The 21448-nt window shown below is 37.0% G+C and overlaps 1 protein-coding gene across 1 annotated transcript in view; it reads left to right on the forward strand.

The window, feature by feature from the left end:
• The window catches only part of LOC150102785 (uncharacterized), a 99887-nt gene that overhangs the window by 62247 nt on the left and 16192 nt on the right, over positions 1 to 21448 (forward strand). Inside the window, exon 2 of the mRNA XM_090399108.1 lies at positions 16983 to 17069. Within this exon, the coding sequence (XP_090255234.1) occupies positions 16983 to 17069 (87 nt within the window). The remainder of the gene's footprint in view (positions 1 to 16982; positions 17070 to 21448) is intronic.

The raw sequence follows: 21448 nt of genomic DNA on the forward strand, positions 1-21448 counted from the left end.
TGAAGATAATAAATTATCTGTTTTATTTAATACAGTTCTCCAGGATATCTTTAATTGCAAGAAAAATTTTAATTAGAAGAAAACTAATTATAGATCCTACGAAAAATCAGTTAAAATGAAGATTCTTAACATGATAACATTATCCAATTGCAAAATTTAAGTATAAACGTACATTTTAAAAATTGACCTATAAATCGTTATCTAATTCAGAGTAATATGATAAGCTGCTTTGAGAATATGCTAAAGAAACAAGGACATGAAGTCAGCATATCGCATTTAATATATTTGATCTCCCGCAGTTTCAATATTATTATTATTACACGACACCTCCAGGGAATCCAAAGACTCATCGAGGGAGGGCACCTGCTCTACAACTCTGTCTCCACCACTCATCCACCAACTCCCGAAACTATAATTAAGCCAACATACCTAAACCATGTTGTTGGTTTAGGGGTAATTTGGGATAAAATTTGAGTTTCCAAATTTTCTAAGAATAGGTCGGCACAAGAAGGAGAGAGAGGGGCTACCCATGGCTAATCCAGTAAGTTGTTCGTAGTAGGTTTTTTGCCATGTAAAATAATTCGAAGTTAAACAATGCTTGAACAACTTGGTGATGTTTCGTGGGAACAAGTTTTCTAAGATGTCGATGACTTCTGAAACTGGAATATTCGTGAATAGAGATGTGACATCTAGGCTAGCCATAATATTATCTTCAGAGATACGGGTGTTTTTTAATTTCTCCAAAAAATGTTGGGAGTTCTTGATATAAGAATCCGTGTTGTGAATGTGTTCTTGTAACATTTTGGCTAGATATTTTGATAGTTTGTAAGTAGGGGAATGGATACCATCTACTATTGGACGTAGTGGTGTACCTTCTTTATGGATTTTGGGAACACCATATAGTCTTGGAGTTACCGGATGCATAGATTTTAGTTTTGGGATTAAGTCTGCAGGCCAGATGGTCACATCACGTAATAGTTCATTGGTATCAAGATGGTTTTTGTGATTAGGATCTGTGTTAAGAACATCATAGACAGATGTGTCTGATAATAGATTATTGATCTTTTCTTCATATTCCTTAGTATTTAAGATGACAGTGTTGTTGCCCTCGTCTTACTGTGTGCTCTCAGTATGAGGATTTCTTTGTTGTTCTTTAATTTGAGTAGTACTTTTTCCCCATAGTGCTAGAGTTGGTGTGAGAATATCTAGAGGGAGCGGATAAGATTAAGCTGCTTTTCGACATCTTAGAAAACTTGTTCCCACCAAACATCACCAGGTTTTTCAAGCATTGTTTAACTTCTAATTATTTTACATGGCAAAAAACCCACTACGAACAACTTACTGGATTAGCCATGGGTAGCCCTCTCTCTCCTTCTTGTGCAGACCTATTCTTAGAAAATTTGGAAACCTCAAATTTTATCCCAAATTACCCCTAAACGAACAACATGGTTTAGGTATGTTGACGACATCATCATTGGAATCACAAAAAAGAAGAATTAATGGATTATCTAAACAAAATTAATTGCTTCCACAACACTACACTAAAGCCTATTCAAATTAAGTGGATATTGAATCTAACATTATTTCATAGCCAAATATAGAAACTACCAGAGTTTCATGTCGAATATAGAGATTATAAAAGTTTCGGCGGATACACACGTACGCCAACCTTTCATGACAGGGTAACTCATACTAAAGGTGGCGCAAGCTCCGATAACTGTCCAAGTATTTTCCCAAAAAATAAAACACATCACCTAGGAGATGTATGATGTTATACATTATAGGGGAGGTCACTACCCAGACCAGTTTCGACCTTTTTTTTGAGGTCTCGTCAGTGAGAGCTAGACCAAAACGCTACACTAAAGCCATCTACCGCCGACCACCACTAATATTTCCACAGACAATCACAAACATCCATGCCCACTGCGGGATTCGAACCAGCAGCCTTTTGGCTGAAGAGTGGATACGCTAACCACACGGTTAGCGTAGAGTGCTATATGTTGTAGAGTGGTACCACTTTGAGTCCTGATCTTCAGTTTAAACGTCCAGATAAGAATGATAATGTGCGATACTGTTCAACTATATTTCTGCAATTCTCGAAATATTCAGACACCTCTACAGAAGGACCAGAAGAAGAAAGAATACAAAGAAGGAACGGGTATGGAAGTGGTGCAGGAGTGTGGAAGAGATTAGGTGCAGTGAGATTAAGTAGTTTCCAAGAAGATTGTTTGAGAGATGTGTCACCTGAGATTTATCATTGCGTGATACAGAACACTGTTTGAACATTCCAAAGGTGCTGGTGGTGAATTGACGCCAAAAGGATACAGCATGATTGATAACTATTATGTATGGTTCCTTCATCGTCGGTAACAATACGGTCACCCAAATGACAGTGATACAATAATGACAGTTATGCAATTCTAAAACAGTTTAACGTTCTTCGTTCCTTTCGGGTTTTCAATCAGAATTTACAATTGGTTAATAATAACTTATCTTTATCATTCAAATAAACAAATATTTAAAAATAAATGTGGCTGAAACATAGATTTTAAATTGTGGATGTTTCTCAGCTCGGGACTCCACATTCATTATTTGGTTATTTAACTCGATGTGATGATTATATTGCAATTGACTCAATACTTTGAATGTGGAGTCCCGGGCATCGACTGGAACACGAATCTGCACAAAAACATTCAGAACCTATGCTCACAACATGGGTTTATATGATAGGACAACAAATACATAAGCCCCTCATTACCAGAACCAACATGCAGCGCCGTCTTCAGTGGTGCAAAGAATCCCGTTATACCCTCTACCGAACAGATGGACGGGTGTGGTGGATGCCCGTTGAACGTCTCTTACCAGAGCGCGTAACACCAACTATGAAATTCGCAGGTGGCGGTGTGATGGTATGTTCCTCTTTTTCCTGGTTTGGTTTCGGACCTCTGTGGCGCCACTAACACTAAACATTCTAGACAATGCAATGCTTCCTACTTGGTGGCGTTTCTACGGAACTGACCATCGTCTCTTTCAGCAAGACAATGCATTGTGTCATAAGACTGCTCCTCTAAATGCATGGTTTGTGGACATGAACATCACCGCACTTGAGGAGCCTCCACAGAGCCCTGGATCTCAATCCTATTGAACATCTGTGGAATGAACTGCAGAGTCGGGAGAGGTCAAGGGACGTACGCCCCACAAGAGTCCAGTTTCTCATTATATGCCTACAGGAAAAATGGTTCAAACTTTCCATTGATCGCTGTCGTACGCTTGTGGAAAGTGTTGCCCCATAGGACTGCTGCAGTTATCGCAGCGAAAGGATGTTCTGCATCTCATTATGGTGAGCACCATGGCTGTTTGTTTCTGACACTATGGTGTCCGTTGACTTCTTTTCAAGCAGTGTATCCTCCTTCCTTTTTACCAGCTGATATCGCTTTCAAAATACTTGTTTGTGACATTACGGAAAAAAAAAGGCAGTTGCTTAAATGAACCATCTATCAAACGTGCATTTAAGGGTTCTTTATTTTTTCTATATATTGTCGCTAATACATGTACAGCCAAATACGGCCACAAACGTGTTTTCATATTGTGTTCGAGCTTAGTTTATTATTTATGCAGTCCTTACTATTTTGAATTATGAGTCAGATTAATTAAAAGTAGTACGCTGCGGAAAATACTAAATCTAAGGAGGATCTTCTTCTAATCAGTAAACAAACAGTTCTTCGTCTAGCAGATCTAATTGTGCTAATACTTCTTATATTTTTTGAAAACGTTCAGAAGTTGTGAACACGATGAGTAGATCAAAACAAAGATGAGTAGTAGAGTGGCCAAGATTCAGAAAGTCACAAACGGGGTCATCATTTTCCTACGTTTTCTAGTATGTAGCTGTTTGAAAATGAAGGCGCACTCGGCTGCATGGCCGAGTGGGGCTTCAGTTTTTCAGCCTGATCTGATCGGAAGTGTCATTTAATAATAATAACAAAAATTATACCCACAATTATTTCCTTTGTCGTAAAATACGTGTTATTTAACTTAATAAATATGTACAATTATACATACATAGATTACATATTTTGAATACTTTATTCGCATTTTTACTACAGATTCTAGTTTATAAAATTAATTTCTTTTTTTTTTTTTTTTTACATTCGAATGTCTCATTCATGAAATCATTTTAGATATGTGTGAACTGAACTTTAAGTCAGCGCATTTTCTGCCGAATAACTAAGAATTTTGTTTTTTTAACTGGCTATTTTCTTCTTTTTTTTTTTTAAAGATTTCAGTAATATTAAAGGACCAATTATCAAATATTTAGCTTTTGCGATAACTCCACATTAACAGATTGATCGCCATGATACAAACACTAGGGATGACACAGATAATTTTCATTTAGACTATCTATAGTTTTCTTTTTTGAGCAGCCACGCTGTGTGAATATGAGCGTTTCTCAAGCAATTAAAAAAAAAAAAAGGAAGAGGGATGAGTGGTTGATTCCTGGCTAATGTTTCCGAAAATTTTCTGAAAATACGTACTCTTGAATAATGTATAAGGACTTCACTGCAAGAAAAGACACATTTTATTCTTTCGACTGTTTTAAAAGGATAGGTCTGGTTGATCGAGTACATAGTGTATACTTTCTCTAAATCCCGCTGCATCATGTGAGTTTAAAAATGTGGACACTCCATTCTACTTACTGCACACAAAGCGGCATGAAAATGTTTCGTTTCTAAGGATAATCTAATGCACGGTAGGTTTGCTACCTTTAGTCATAAAAAATAAATAAAATTGAACCCGGGTATTAATAAAGAAAATCTAGAGGCACAATCCCATTAGGATTGAAAGACGCAATACCGACTGAATAATCAGGCATCTGGAGAGTTGAAAGTAATTACACTACTTAATATATACTGTATATATATAAGAAAAGACAAAAGAAAAAAAAATACTGTTTTGTTTCGTCCTCAAAACTAGAATCATTCACACACAATCTATTTCATTAATTAGTCTTGAACGTGTAATTCTTCACGCAGCACATCCAATTGCGTTAATAGTTCTTATAATTATTTTTTGAAAACGTTCAGAGTTGAAATTTTCGTGTGTTTGTCTTCGTCCCTCGAGAACTGTTTTGATGTAACAAAATTACGTTATTCGAAGAACACTATTGAGTGAGTGGTAACTTACTTGTATATTTGAAGAGGGCTACAAAATTCGTGGAACAATCGGACGCATAGAAATCAGACAAACACAACATTTCTCAGTAGATGCCGAGGAATTCAGACAATAGCAGTTAAGCTAAATGTAAAACTGCCAGCCAGAATTATATCTAATCCAGAGTAAGAGCCATTACGAACCTTCCTTCGTAATATATTGTTGTGGGAGCAGACAAAGCAGTTCCACAGTTATGGAATTCATTCTCATTCAAAATGGAAAACGTACTCATTGACGTGGACACACGCACCTTAACAGACGTCAATACAACATGCCACGTCCACATCAGAACTAATCATCTGATAAAAGGCCTCGACGACGTCTGACCTCCAAGCACTCAAAAGTATTCGAAGAATTTATTGTGCTCGAAAAAACACTAGGAACTGACGTTCCTTTACCCCACACTGAGGACTTACCCACCTGCATTTTTTCTATGTATCAACGTTAATATCTCCAACAAACATGAAAAACACAGTCCTTTATAAAAATCCATTCCATTCTTGCACTTTACTGAGAAGACAAACGATGCAATATTAGACCTTCTGACTCAGTAAGCCGTGAAGTGGGATTTAGTTACCAAAGATCCCAGGAATGGCACACTGTCTTCTTCGAGAACTCTTCTCTCCTAGTACGAATAAACTGTTCAAGCACTGTTTGTTTTCGTGATAAATATTTATTGTAAACAAAAATAATTTAGCCGTGTGATCGTCGCTTTCTCCACTTAGATCTTATTCATACAGACCTTCAAATAACAAGTTCTAGAGAATTGCTATATAAATGGCAGATATAAAAATATCGATTTTTTTTTATCCATATAGCTTCGATCTAACAAATAACTAGAATAATTTACAAACTAATTAAATAACCAAAATAGTCGCATGCGCTTCAACTAACATCAGAAATAGAAAATAAATCCTTTCCATATGCTACAATAGCCACACAAAGAAATATCAAGTAAATCAAACAAGTGAGGATATAAAGGGACGGAAACAATACAGTATATCCAACCCCCGTGACAGATAAAATATCAAAGATATTAATAAAGCATGAAATGAAAGTAGTCATTATCTTTCTAAACAAGGTCTCCCATTCTCCTCTCAAAACTGATAATCTAAAATTGACTACGCTGAAGTATATGCTATGTGGGTAGGACGAACAAACTTTGGAGAAATCCACATAGTGGAATACATCAGAGATGCCGAAAAGTACTATAAAATACATGTATGTATGTACTATAAAAGTACATACACGCAAAAGCTATCGCGTAAAATTAATAAAAAATTTAGTTCTATAATTTCCATGTGGTTAAAATGACAATAATTAAAACGAATCTAAACCTTTTATAGAAGCCTTCAGATATTTTGTGATTTCCAACCGAAGTGGATCAAAATGATTCAAACTGATTATTAATAATAGTGCGCCGGCAATAAATATAATGAAATTTGAATTATTGATTTCGGTGAGTATTGATTTCAATCAGACCACTTGTGGTAGTAAAACAAACACAACCGAATGAAAACGCGTTATAAATTCTGACACAAGAATACAATTTATATAAAATGGTACTACTACTAGACGGAATTCTTCGACTAACGTAATTCAATTGCCAACAACGAAATAGTTCTGCATAAAGGAATCAGTGATAAATGAAAATTGCAGTTCTGAATAATTTCATCCAGTGATTTTATGTAAAACATTATAATAGCAAGTTATGTTGAACACAGTGCCTAGTGAGAACGCTTCAGCGTGTTAATTTTCGTGTAAGTATATCGTCTTAATCTCCCTACTAGACAAAGTGGATCAAATACATGAATCAGCTTAAGAATTTTCAAGGATGAGATCATGAGAAACTTTCTGTCGTTCATCTTGTAATTACCCTTCTTTGATGTTAATCCCTTTCTGTTAGAGCCATTAACGGATTAACTCTAACAGGGTTGCGACCTTTGAGACCACTTGACTTAAAGTGAATTGCTTTACTTAGAATTTCCTGTACTGGATACTCAATATTTTCTTTACATTTTCATTTTGGTTGTTCGCAAGAAATATTGCATAAAAATGAATTTCCTTCCTTCCTTATCCGTCCCTTAGGACGGATAGAGTCCCCTGATGAGGAGTTTACTACGAATTAATATAGCCGGCTCGTCGCCCCTCTGCTGCATCCACTAGCAGCAAAGGTGCGACTGAAGATTCTTTCTGGAAATACACCATCAAATGAATCTTTGCAATTAACATATTTACACTGTAAATATTTGAAAAAATCCGCTAACGCCTTTTGATTCCTTAAAGGAAGATAGTTAAGGCGAGGTCATTTAGCCGTAACTAACTTTTTAAAACTTGGAGTGGGGACCCAAACTTCATCCCTTGCCAATCACACACGGCCGGCCCAAGATTATCAATGGTTTTAATCAACATTCGGGGAAAATATTACGCAGAAAACTGCCGCCATTCAGTGGCTATATATTATTGCCGGGAAATCATCCTAGTTCTACACTCCATTTTCTTGAGCTTCGGAATTAAAAACCAGAGTTTCCGAAAAAAAAAAAAAAAAAACTACACGCCTCTGCAAGAGATTCACTAATTCTGGGAATCGAACTCTTAGAACAGGGTTGCTTTAGGCAGCCTAAAGCTTGAAACGCAAACATCTTTCGCAGGCCTATCTAGAAATATTTGAAGAAATCTTTTTTTATTCAAGTCAATTTCATGAAACATGACTGTCTATTCAGAATTAATAAACGATGTTTTCAAGTAACATTTACAAGATTTATTGAAGTAAATGGGATTTGAACAGTTTTTTTTTTTTTAATTCCTTGCAAAGTTCTAAATGTGGCTATATGGTTGTTATAGTGCTTAGAGTTTTAGATGCATTGTTCTTCCGCTTTTATGAACAAAAATTATGCTGAATAGGTTTTTTTTTTTTTTTAAACCTATTTAAGACATGGACTACAGGCAACATATCAGAAGTGTATTGCATGAAGGAAGGCCAAGTCATGCATTAGGTACCTCGGGTTCACCACAACCGTACTCACTGTAGTCAGCTCCTGAACTGAAAAAGGTTAAAAATTCAATTGATTAGGCACATTGATCACTGACAGGTTAAATTCTGAAGAAACTATTAAACACAGAATAAATCTAGGTTTACTTGTCTACTATGACCAAACTTACAAATAGGAAAAATACACACTTCTCCAAAGAAGGTAAAATCAAAGTATATAGTTCCATGGTGCTCCCCGTATTTCATTATGGTGGAGAGACGTGGGTTATCAAACAGAAGGAAGAAAAGACTGATGGTTCAGAAAACAAGTGTTTTGGGAAAATAAAACATGGACTGAAAAGAAAATCAATTAGGAGTTCAAAGAATTACATTGCAATATTTCAATAATAACAAGAATAAGAGAAAAACTGTTACAGTGGTATGAACAAGTGTACAGAATGCCTACTAACAGGTTTCCTCAAATCCTCCAAAATGGAAGAATAGAATGGAAAAGGCAGCATGGAAATGTTTTCTACCCATTTCCTTCTAGGAAATGGGTAGAAAACATGAAGATTATAAGTGGTTTGAACGCTTACAGAAATTTAAATAACTTGGCTGCCAATAGATTGGAACGGAAAGTTATTGTTCATGGTAGCCTCAACCTGCCCTAGGCGGACGAGGAAAAAAGTTTTTTACAAAACGTAGTTTGTAACAACAACTTTTTCAGCAAGGCAACTTTGTCAAGCACCATGTGACAGAAGGAACTTTAGGACAAAGACTAGTAGACCTTATTATAGCGTCTGAGGGTTTCAGTTAAAGAGATGAATATCCTGCCTTCAGTTAGTAACAGTGATCATGCAGTACCAACCTCGGATAGATATATGAAAGTTCTATTCAGAAAAGGTTACTTGCTAAAGAGAACCCAAAACAAGTCTAACGTTATATAGTAAGCAAAAGTGAGAATGAAGTGCTGAATGCGAATAGTATGCAGGCGGTATATTTAGTAAAAATCATTGCAATAATGCGTGCTCCCGCTCATTGCTGTGGGCTATCAAACTGGTGTATGTATGCACCATGGAACTCATTATTACTTCTACAGTAAATGAAAAGACTCAAGTATACGATGGGAAGGTGCTAGAGCTGTTGCATAAACTGACTAGAGTATCGGTGTATTCAGCCGAATTACTTATGCCTCTGACGTAGTTTATAATTTGAGTCTTACGAGTAGTACAGGGAAGATTCCACAGAAGCTGAAGGAACGTATCATAATTCCATTGCACAAGGATGGTGCAAAGACCGATGTGTGTAACTATAGACCTACCAGTACCTCTGGAGTGATGAAAATTTTGGAAACGTTGATCAAAGTTTCTAATGGAAGGTCATTTTTGAGTAACTTTCTTACATTCTAAAGTAATGTTAAGTTTGAGGTAGATAAAATCAATGTACTCTACTTTTGTACTTTGCTAAGGATTTTGACAGGAAATACAGAATAGAAGGCTGTTGTGTAAGTTGCAGGTAGGATATCGGACTGAATGATAAACTATTAGGTTGGATAAAAAGGATGGCTGACTGGTTGACAGAATCAAAAAGTCGTGAACTGCGAGAAAGGGTGCATGTGCAAGATTTAAGGTGACCAGACATATGCTATTCTTTGAGAACAATAAATGCGCTGTCACTTAAGCATATTTAGGCACAATTAATAAGGGAGCCTGATCATGACATTGCTGTTTCCCTCATCAGATCATCATATATTTATGTGCAATAAATAATTATAAAAATTTCTAGTACCCATCGACGGCTACTTTTTTTTTTCCCCGATGATAAAAACACGGATTGCAGTATGAAAGTTTACTTATTTTGTCCTGTCATTTATAAGAAACTATAATTATTTGATAAAAACATTAGAAATGTAAAATATGTTATGTACTAATATATCTGTTTGATATTAGAGCTATCGTGTACATTGTGAAGAACTACACGTTTCGGGCTTTCAGTAGCGCTGGGTCTGAGACGTTGCTATTAGACAAGTTAATCTAGTTAAGTGGTCCGAGTGAAGAATTATCACCTCTCTTAATGAATAATTGGTGGCTTGCGCTCCACGTTTCATCAACTATTTAGTATGGTTCAGATCCATATTTGGCGGACGTGAAAACATGTCATGGCAAGTTAATAGCTGTGGCTATTTGGAATTATTGTCGAAGCAGCTGTAGCTTTGAATCCAGTATACTGTCTAAATCGTGTGGATTATTATTATCGGCAAACAATTCAGAATTATAATAAGTCAGTATGCCTCAGTGCAGTAATTTCCGTTCTTAAGCTAGTTCTAGGTTAAAGAATGATTACTTAATTTTCATCTTATTATAATTATATTTTTATTAGCAACACACAGTGTGAAATAGTAATATTATTTTTTCGTTATAATTACATAGTCATTGAAAAACGATTCGAAAACTTTTTTCAGATGTTTTCGGCTCAGTTACAGCCGAAGGCACCCGTGGCTGTGAGGCCAACTTACGGTTTGGGTCTGTTAATTTTTTTCTTTTCCCCTTCTTTGGCCTGTCTTGCGGGATTTAAATTTCAGGAAGTAAATGAATGTTACCTCCGTTCGATATAAAGAAAATTACCATGCGAAAGTAGGTGTTTTTCCTCTTTCTCTCCATCTTTGCGAATATATCGCATCAAATTCCATTCGAATATTGCATTGCACAGTGTAATCTTTGAAAAAAAAAAAAAAAACTTAGTCTAGACAGTATAAAAATAAATAAATAAACTTTACTACTTAAGTCGATCGATCGTGTTCAGAGTTTAGAAATCTTTTCCAGAAGCATTTCTTTTTTAACTTGTTTAAGTTAGGGGATATTACATCCCATATAGTTTCTTAGCCGAATAAGAAACTCAAAGAGTTTCATGCCGAATATAGTAAAAACTATATAAAGTTCGGCGATTCCAAGCGTAAGCAAATACCTGGATACTGCAGCACTGATCCCAAGGGTAGTGCAAGCTGGGGCAACACGTGGTAGAAGTGGAGCGAGCTCCGATCACTATTCTTGGTATTTGCCCATAATGTGAACTTAGCTCCTAGGAACTGTATTTTTGTTCACATTATGAGAGAAGGTCACTACCCAGACCGGTTTCGACCTTTATTGAGGTCTCATCAGTGAGTAGCCAGACCTAGTTAATATCAAGTTTGTAGCGAATAGAACTTGTACCCCTTCTACGAGTATTGCCGTGAGGTGCTCTAATAAATTATTAGATATGTGGAGAGCCAAAGGCTTCAATTCGGCGACATATATAACTTGTTTAAGTTAAGGGATATTACATCCCATATAGTTTCTTAGCCGAATAAGAAACTCAATCCCAACTGAAGCACTGATCCCAAGGGTAGTGCAAGCTGGGGCAACCCAGCTTGCACTACCCTTGGGATCAGTGCTTCAGTTGGGATTGAGTTTCTTATTCGGCTAAGAAACTATATGGGATGTAATATCCCTTAACTTAAACAAGTTATATATGTCGCCGAATTGAAGCCTTTGGCTCTCCACATATCTAATAATTTATTAGAGCACCTCACGGCAATACTCGTAGAAGGGGTACAAGTTCTATTCGCTACAAACTTGATATTAACTAGGTCTGGCTACTCACTGATGAGACCTCAATAAAGGTCGAAACCGGTCTGGGTAGTGACCTTCTCTCATAATGTGAACAAAAATACAGTTCCTAGGAGCTAAGTTCACATTATGGGCAAATACCAAGAAGAGTGATCGGAGCTCGCTCCACTTCTACCACGTGTTGCCCCAGCTTGCACTACCCTTGGGATCAGTGCTGCAGTATCCAGGTATTTGCTTACGCTTGGAATCGCCGAACTTTATATAGTTTCTACTATATTCGGCATGAAACTCTTTGAGTTTCTTATTCGGCTAAGAAACTATATGGGATGTAATATCCCTTAACTTAAACAAGTTATATATGTCGCCGAATTGAAGCCTTTGGCTCTCCACATATCTAATAATTTCTTTTTTAATTTGTAATAATTCAATGGAGTATATTTAATTTTTAAACAAATGTTTTAAATTAAGTTTGGAGGTGTTCATGGTTGTGCACCGCACAGCAATATGCCTGTTATTTTAGGGAGATAAAACGAATTCAACTAAAAATCGGGGAAGCCTCCATAGTTCAATGGTAAGTCTTGAGTTCCAATCCCGACTAAGTCGCGAAAAACCTTTAAGGATCTTTCATTCTTAAAATCGTCAGCAGTCTCATACGGCGATAGAACTTGATAGTAGTGGAAACCTCTACCCCAACGGAAACCCTCTCGTAAATTCGAATTTTTCATCAAGCAAAACATATAAGTCACATACATACAGATAGGATCACTCTGCACTCGGAGATTTATTATTTTTATTGTTCCGGGCAACTGCAAGGAGTCGACAGACTCATCGAGGGAGGCCCTAACATCATGTCAAGAACAACTATTCGACATTGACACAGTATCTATCATACCTTGCCTTGAACTCATTCACGGTCGTAGCACCCACAACAGACTCTGGAAGCTTATTCCACTCATTCACCACTCTACAAGTAAAAAACCTAGCTCTAACACCCTTGTCAACCACGCTCTTGACCAGCTTCCATGCATGGCCCCTAGTCCTCCCACCACCAATCATATTTTCAAAAATATCTTCTGGATTAATATTATAGAAACACTTCAGTAATTTGAATGTCTCAATCATATCACCCCTCTTCCACCTAACGACCAATTTCTGTAACCCACAAATCTTCAACCTATTCTCATAACGTTCATTCCACAGACCTGCTATCAACTTGGTCACTCGTCTCTGGATCCTCTCCACTTCCTCCCCATCACGAAGAAACCCTGGTGCCCATAACTGGGCACAGTAGTCCAGATGGGGTCTTATCAAGGCTCGATACAGAGGAACAACAACTTGCTTGTCTCTGCATGTTAAAGTATTTTTCAGAAGCCAAGTGATTTGATGAGCTGATTTAGTCACTTTTGCAATGTGCCCCCTAAACTTCAATTCCCTATCCACCAACACTCCCAAATCCCTGGCCTCATCAATCTCCTGGAGTACGGTTCCACCAATGCGATATACTGCTGCTATTCTTTTCACCCCAAAGTGCATAACCTTACACTTTGCCACATTAAATTGACATCCATTTTTCCTAGCCCAGTCCTCCAAACTATCCAAATCATCCTGTAAAATTTTGACATCCTGTGCACTCACAATTGCTCTACCCAACTTTGCATCATCAGCAAACAAGTGAACACTTCCTCTCAAATCCTTTCCTATATCACTGATGAACAAATTGAAAAGCAGTGGTCCAAGAACAGAGCCCTGCGGCACACCACTAGTCACAAGCCGTCTTTTAGACTCCACTTCCGAATAAACCACTCTCTGGTATCTCTCCTTCAACCACCCTCCTATCCATCTCACCAACCCTATATCTATCCTCATCTGCTCCAGTTTACTGATTAGGGTTCCATGTAGTATCCTGTCAAAGGCAATGGCAAGGTCCAGTAATATCACTATAAACCCATTATCCCTATCCAGTTCAGCCGTCACTGTGTTATAAAACGTGAGCAAGTTACTGAGGCATGATCTACCCTTCACAAAACCATGTTGTCCCCCATACAATATCCCATTTTCATCTATCAAATCCTGTATTATTTTCTTGACTAATTTCTCTAAGACCTTGACAATGATTCCTGATATGCTAATCGGTCGGTAATTTACAACAGCAGTCTTGGAACCACCTTTATGCAGTGGAACTATTTTCCCCTCTTTCCACCCCCTCGGGACTAACCCAGACCCGAGATTCGAATTAAACAAAATGGTCAAGGGTACTGACAATTCTTTAGCTGCTTCTCGTATGACACGAGCTTTTATACCATCCAATCCCACGGATGTATTGACATTGAGGTTATGCAGTAGACTACTTACCTCCACTTCATTCACCACAATTCTCGTATAATCTACTGGTTTATTCGTTTCTGCAATGTCACCACCTGGATGATATATTCTTGCAAAGTGCTCACTCAGTAACTCAACTATATCAACTGATTCAGTTACCTCCCTACCATCGGCATCCTTTAAAATCATTCTGCCATGTACATTTTTCCTTTTACTTGCTACATATCTAAAAAACTGTTTAGGATTCTCTTTAGCCTGTATGGCCAATATTCTTTCGTAATCCTTTTTTGCTTTTCTTACCACACTCGTTACCCCTCTGGCCTGCGCTTTATACCGTTCGTGTGCCTGGCGGTCACCTTTCTCCTTAAATTCCCTCCGTAGTTGTTTCTTTTTTTTTTTTTGCAGCTCAAGCTTAATGGTGTTATTCATCCATTTAACCCCTACTTGATTTATTATTCGGACTCTAGGTATACAGTCAGCCATTGCTTCATGCAAACACTTCTTAACTGCCTCCCATGCACTATCAACTTCTAGTCCTTGCAGTTGTACATGCCATGGTACTGAACCAATCAAACTCCTAAGCTTGTCATATTTTCCAGCCCGACAATTCCACATGTACCCTGTCTTAATTGAAAGTTCCACACCTTTAGCCACCTCCCAAGTCAAGACTCTATGATCACTCTCACCAATTGGTGGCAATGTGGTCATATTTGTTACAGCCAAATCCTCAGATGTAATTACTAGGTCAAGCACTCTCTGACCCCTAGTATTTTCCATTACATGCTGTCGCAGATAGTTATCCCTTAATAACCGCATAAAATCCAATTCCTTCCTCCCGTGTGTCCTCTCCTCACTCCAATCAATGCGACCATAAGTTGAAATCTCCCATAATAATTACCCTCCTTCCACTCATTTCTTCTATTTGCTTGTGCATACTATCTCCACCATCTTTTCCATCACCTGGAAAACAAAACTACGCAATATTAAAGTAAATTTATCAATGATAACTGAAAATAACGCTTATCTTGTCAGGAGCTTTCACGAACACTACACACTACGAATCCCTCTAGCGGCGACGTCGAGTTACTTGGTCCTCAAAGATTCAGCACAATACTTAAAAGGAAGATGAGATATGGGATTTAAGATCATGGGTGGAAAGTGCTTGAGACCCTATCGTCTTCGTACAAAATTGGCTATCTCACGTGGAGAGAAAGGCCCTTAGAAATTCCTCCATCCTAGTCGGGATGTAACGGAGGTCCTTAAAGCCAAAGACAGATTTAAATGGCGACTGCATTATGGCTGTTTTTTGGCGGGGGGGATATAATGATTTGTGCTAGACAAATTACTTGGAAAATGTATATATAGGACGAGTGAAAAGTGTTTTTCACCAGTGAGTACAGGTGTCTGTACTCACACTGATGGGGAATATAAACGAAATGTTTTCATAATCTTACAATCAGAGATTTTTTTGTAGACTGAGAAGTCCTTGTTAAACTTCACCAGTTCAAGAATGCCAAGACTTCGTTAAAATATTCACTCCTGGTTTTTCAACCAGGAACGAATATTTTATTTGGGCAGAAAAATGAACGAACAAAAAGGTTGCCACTTCGGGAGAGCGAATCCGAAGCTTTTGGGATAATGGGAATGTGTTTTCCTACGATAAATTTACAACACCACTCTCTCTTTTACAGAGCTTCCGTACTTCAGTCGATATCAACGACGTCTTTTTGAGTAGAAACATCTAGGTTCGAAACCCGTCTAGAACTCGATGAATATTGACAAGGATTTTTCAACTGGAGATGAGTTAGTCAGTCTCGTAAGGAGGTGTTGGGCTTTTTTTTTTTCTTCTTTTCACGAAACTGTGGTTGTTCATCTCGCAAAACCTATGCAATTAACGAACATCATCCAATGCATCCATAACCTTAGTAGCTTCAGCTATAATTTTAAACAGTCTCTGTTACAACAGAAACGCTTTGACTAATTTTATACATGGCTAAAAATCTGTATTCTATTTTCAGTTAACGTTTACCTCAGACGGGACTCGAACACAAGTCTTTCCAAGATGGGCTGGTTGGTTGTTTTCGAGTTATGGTCGAAATAGCTAACGCTATGAGGTCTGTAAACTGCGTCTGTTCTGGCCGTTTTGCCTGTTCCGCGGGTGAAAAATCCTTCTACCCCATATGAGACCGCTAACTTACTTTCGATTGAAAAGATCACACAAACGTTATTCGCATCCTAAGGGAGATTTAGGTTGCCAGGTGTTTCAAACGGACTGGAAGGAAATTCGATTGGTTAAGCCTTCTTGCCCAGACCTCATCTTTGAAATTTTAAGCGTAATGATCGATTACAAATGAATAAATCAACATGCCAATCCGTAACCACCAAATATAAATGAATACTTGTGGAATACCGCATCATGTTATGAAGTATAGTAATAATGTTTATACGAGTCGAGTTTATCAGAACTTTCCGAGTCTGGAAAGTTCTGATAAACATCTGGAACAAAAATGATATTAGAGCAACTGATATAACCACAAGAAAGAACATACGGGGATATAAGAATATGATAAGTCACCTTGATAACTCTGCAAATAGTGTGTTCTTTCTTTGGATTATATTAGATGCTTTAATATCATTGTTCTAGGTGTTTATCATAACTTTCCAGACCCCTCCCCGTAGTAAGTCTTTCAAATATATGACGTGAAGCTACTTTTTGAGTAACCCAATTATAGGATCAGTTGCATCAAGATAACAACAATCACTAAAATACATAATTATTACTGCTAATTTGAAATAATAATCATTTTTATTTAACTGTATAACCATGTTGAAAGTAAGTGTTTATAGAAGTATTATATTTCTATTCTATTTTTCAGTTTTTATGTCACAGTCTGTTGGATTTTATCCCGAAAGTGCAGAAGAACAATTATTCCAAAACGGAGTAATACAATTAATCATTCAAGGTAAGATTTTAGTAAAGGAGCTTTATATATATACAGGGTGTTCGGGATAAATTTGACATATTTATAATTAATTATATTTTTCCGTAAGTTACATGTATTAACACACACTTCTCTTCATTTAAAAGTTTGGACCCTTCTTCATTCATATACAAGATGTCAGAAAGGATGGATAGCTGGAACCCACCTGAATCATGGAAGAGAATAACTTGTATCATGATGATTCGTGCCCGCCATCAAAATAAGGATATTACGACTGCTGCCCAATGCTCCCTGAATACAGTAAAAACAATCAGGCATGAACTAGAGACTTGCAATGGTGACTACGAGGATGTAGCAAGAAGAAAGATCCCTAGCAGACGATCTGATTGCGTTCGTACAGCAGAATTCCTCGCAAATCTGCAGGAACAGGTGCTGAAGAACCCTGGCATTGGAATTCGGGCTTTGTTCGTGGAGTTGCTAACTGTAGTCAAGCCCTGGATAACAAGGGTAGCCAATGGTAGGCCGTATGTATGGCAGCAGGATTCGGCCCCTTGCCACACCTCTGGGAAAAGTCAAAAATAGTTGTCTGAAAATTTCTACGACTTCACCAGTCCAAATGTTTGGCCTCCAAACTCCCCAGACCTTAACCCCATGGATTATTTTGTATGGGGCGCAGTTGAAAAAGACACGAATCGCACTTCCAGTAATACAAAAGCCCAGTTAATGGATAAAATTAAAACAGTTTTTGCGGCCCTTCCCAGGGAGACTGTAGCATCAGCTTGTTCGAGGTTCCGAAGCAGAATTGAAGCTGTGATCGATGCTAATGGTGGTTATTTTGAGTAAATCTTGTTGATAGTATTGTAATTAACTCTGCCTGTAATGTTTTTTTGTCAATTCATTAAATTTAATAGATACAAAGAAGATTTTCTTTTTCCTTACGAAACTGTCAAATTTATCCCGAACACCCTGTATAACCTTGACGATCAATAACAAATGAATGTTTTGTTTCCTATCACATACATCCATGTCCACTGCTAAATTCGAACTCACAGCCTATTGTTTGGAAGGCGGATACGCTAACCATTCGGCCAACCAGGTCCGAAAGCTTTCCGATGGATAAACAGAGAATAAGAGATCAGATTCTGCTTTTTTTTTTATTGCCGTAGTTTCTTAAGGTGCATAATAATCTGTTCATTAGAATATACAAGTTTTACCTGGACAGTGCAGATGTTCTGTGCCGACATTTTGCAAACTCCTGCCGATAGTCACGAGAGTTGAGCTAGGCGGTTTGAGATTAACAAGCAATTAAGTCTATGTCACGTAAATATCGGCTCTTAATTGTGTGTGTTCTTCTAATGGTTTTCTCGAGTCCTGTTACAGAGACGCATGGTTTCTGAAACCAAAGCGATAACGAGCCTAATTATTTGAATCATGCTGCTATGAAATAATATGCAAACGTGTTGATGGAACTTGTTTTCTGGAAAAATTTAATACTGCTTAAATTTATATGAACAACACAGAACACACATCACCTTTTAGCAGTTCGGCTCGGAAAGCATCACAAGGAAAATTTACATATTAGTGGACTGCAAGGAAGTGGAATGATCCTGTGGGTCCCTGGAAATCCACGTCTCAAACCATTCATTTTTCGGGAGGATACATAGAAACGCTGAGTTATGTAAAAAAATTTGCAATTTATAATTTTGAACTTATTAATGCTCCTGCTGAAATGATTACGGCTGGACATGCTGAGAAGAGTTTGGACGAAGACTGAATGTTTCTTGCCATTTCGAGACATTGCCCATTCGAGTTTATTCAATAAGTGCTTTCCAAATGTCAAGCAAGAACACTGAATAAGACAAAGTATATAATAATAATATTATTATTAAGAGAGAACTTCACGGACTCTTCGAGGGAGGCTACATACTAAACACACCAGCTATCATACTTATTCTTGAATTCATTCACGCTGCTTGCACTCGCAACATCCAATGGCAATCCATTCCAATCACGCACCACCCTATGAGAGAAAAATCTATCCCTCACCCCCATCTTGGCGGCCTTCATTCTGAGCTTCCAAGGATGCCCTCTTGTCCTTTCCCCACTCTCCATAAATTGAAAAATTCCATCAATTGAAATCCTGTATGACCCTTTGAGAAGTTTGTAAGTCTCTATCATATCATCTCTCTTTCTCCTGTTTGCTAGTGTCTGCGGTCTACAAATTCTCAATTTTCTTCATACTCATATGACAGAGTATATGTCATATGTTTTTTTTTTTTATAAATGACTTTAATACATTATTATGATGTATGATATAATAAAATATAATAAAGTTGTATAACGTAACAAAGCATGATGTAATACTAACCTAGGCACAAAGGCTTAGAGTTATGTTTGATATATGTTTTAATAAATTATTATTATTACATAGCACCTCTATATATTCTATATATATATTCTTTTTTCATATTTGGTAAACTGAAGTGCCATACGGCATTATAATTATTATTCCTTCTTTCCAAATTATATCTGTATCATATTTCTCAGCTACTTAATTTCAAACTCATAGTATTTTATGACACCATTCTTTTAATTTCGACTCTTATGAACTAGGTGCACTTTTGTTTTGTTGAAGTAATCGTTACTAAAATAATTCCTTATAATTCCTAGAAAAGAATTATGATATATGAAAGAAAATACTGTATCTCTAAAAGAATCTGTTTCGTAAAAAAGTGACCCAACTACTGAAGACAAAGAAGTTGGTTGCAATTTAGAAGTGGCTACTTGATCGCTATTCTGATAAGCGGCTGTTATAATACGGCTAGAATTTCTTGCGTCAATAAACCAGTAATCAACCAAATTCAGAAAGAATTCGGAGCCAACTTTCTGCTAACTTCAGTATATTGATTTCTCCTTTTTTAAAATTTTTTTTGAGCTATCACTTAATTTTAAGATCACGTAAGGGAAACCGTCTACAAATAACTGGTCGAAATGGTTAAAAATGGGTAAACATATCATAAGGGGACCCGAAACAACAATATTCGAAAAATGTGTTCGAAAGTATTGAATGACCTGAATTCTGCGGAAGAAGTTGCTTTTTTTTTTGTAATTTAATTATTTTTTGATAGAATTTAACTCTTCTAATTTGGCAGGCTGTGCTTCTGGAATAGAGGTTGATGACAAAAAATATACAGCTCAGAACCACAGTCAACAACAGGCCGAATTTTGTCTCATGATTCTCATAAAAGCAGTCAGTCAGTGAATCTACAGTACGCTGCAGTTATTGCAATCATTCCTGACGGCCACTATGGAAAAGTTATGACTAAAACACCTATGACCAGTTATCACATATTATGGCGTTACCCATTGCGGCACCTTCTGTGTTATGTTCCAAGTTAACTTTACTAAAGTTATTTTTATTAAATTAAAAATATATTCTAAGCACGGGCAATTAAATAAAAGTTTGTGAAGTATATAAATAAATATGAGCAGCCGTCATTTCAAACAGCATGTGCGATTTTCGACGGTTTTTATAAGTAGATATCACACTCCGTTACAGTTCAATAATACAGTAGATCCCGTTTAAATACTAATTGATATACAAACCGTCGAAAATCAAACCCAATTTCCTGTTGACTCAGTGTCATGGACTGGGATTAAGTTCCTAGAAATACAGAGTGAACTCAATATAATATATAAACCGTCATGTGTATTTAAGGGTTAATGTTATTACTATCCGTTACTATCATTAATAGTACTCACATTTGGATTATTTCACTGAAATCTCGAAGCTAAAGAAGAAGAGAAAAGCATAATCAAGAACTTGAGGATCTCGAGAAATCGTACCAGGGAAGATACGCCAAGATGGTTCGTTACTGCTGAATGCTACAATGGGATGCTCCACGAGTAATATTTAAGGCAGGTAAACGCAGCTCTAAAGTTAAAAAGACACAGATTTAACAAAAAGCAGACTAAACTTAATCATATAAAAGTCTTTTGTGAATCATACGCAGGTCTCGACAAATTATGCAAAATACCACTCACCAAGCAAAAATATATACTTGCTCAACACCTTAATTTTTTTTGTCCAAGAAAGTGAATGAGTTCCATAAACTAGGCAGTGATATGTATCTTTGTAAAGTTACAAAACGATAAAATTTTAATAATATTTTAATAATTTTACTAAAGTTATTTTTATTAAATTTAAATATATATATATATACACACACTAGGGGGCTCCGCCTACGGCGCCCAACCCCCCGTGTTCCGGAATGGTAGGCCAGTTCTCCTTGAATTCTGATGATTCGAATTTTGAAGACTAGACGCTCAGGGTAGCCCCTAAGTTTCAAAACGTTTCAAATAACTTGACAAAAAATATGACACAAAAACGTTACAAAAAA

Source organism: Typopeltis vanoorti, chromosome 10 (genome assembly GCF_054136105.1).
Source record: "Typopeltis vanoorti isolate ZY-2024b chromosome 10, IOZ_Tvanoo_1.0, whole genome shotgun sequence".
In the NCBI taxonomy this organism is placed as follows: Eukaryota; Metazoa; Arthropoda; class Arachnida; order Uropygi; family Thelyphonidae; genus Typopeltis; species Typopeltis vanoorti.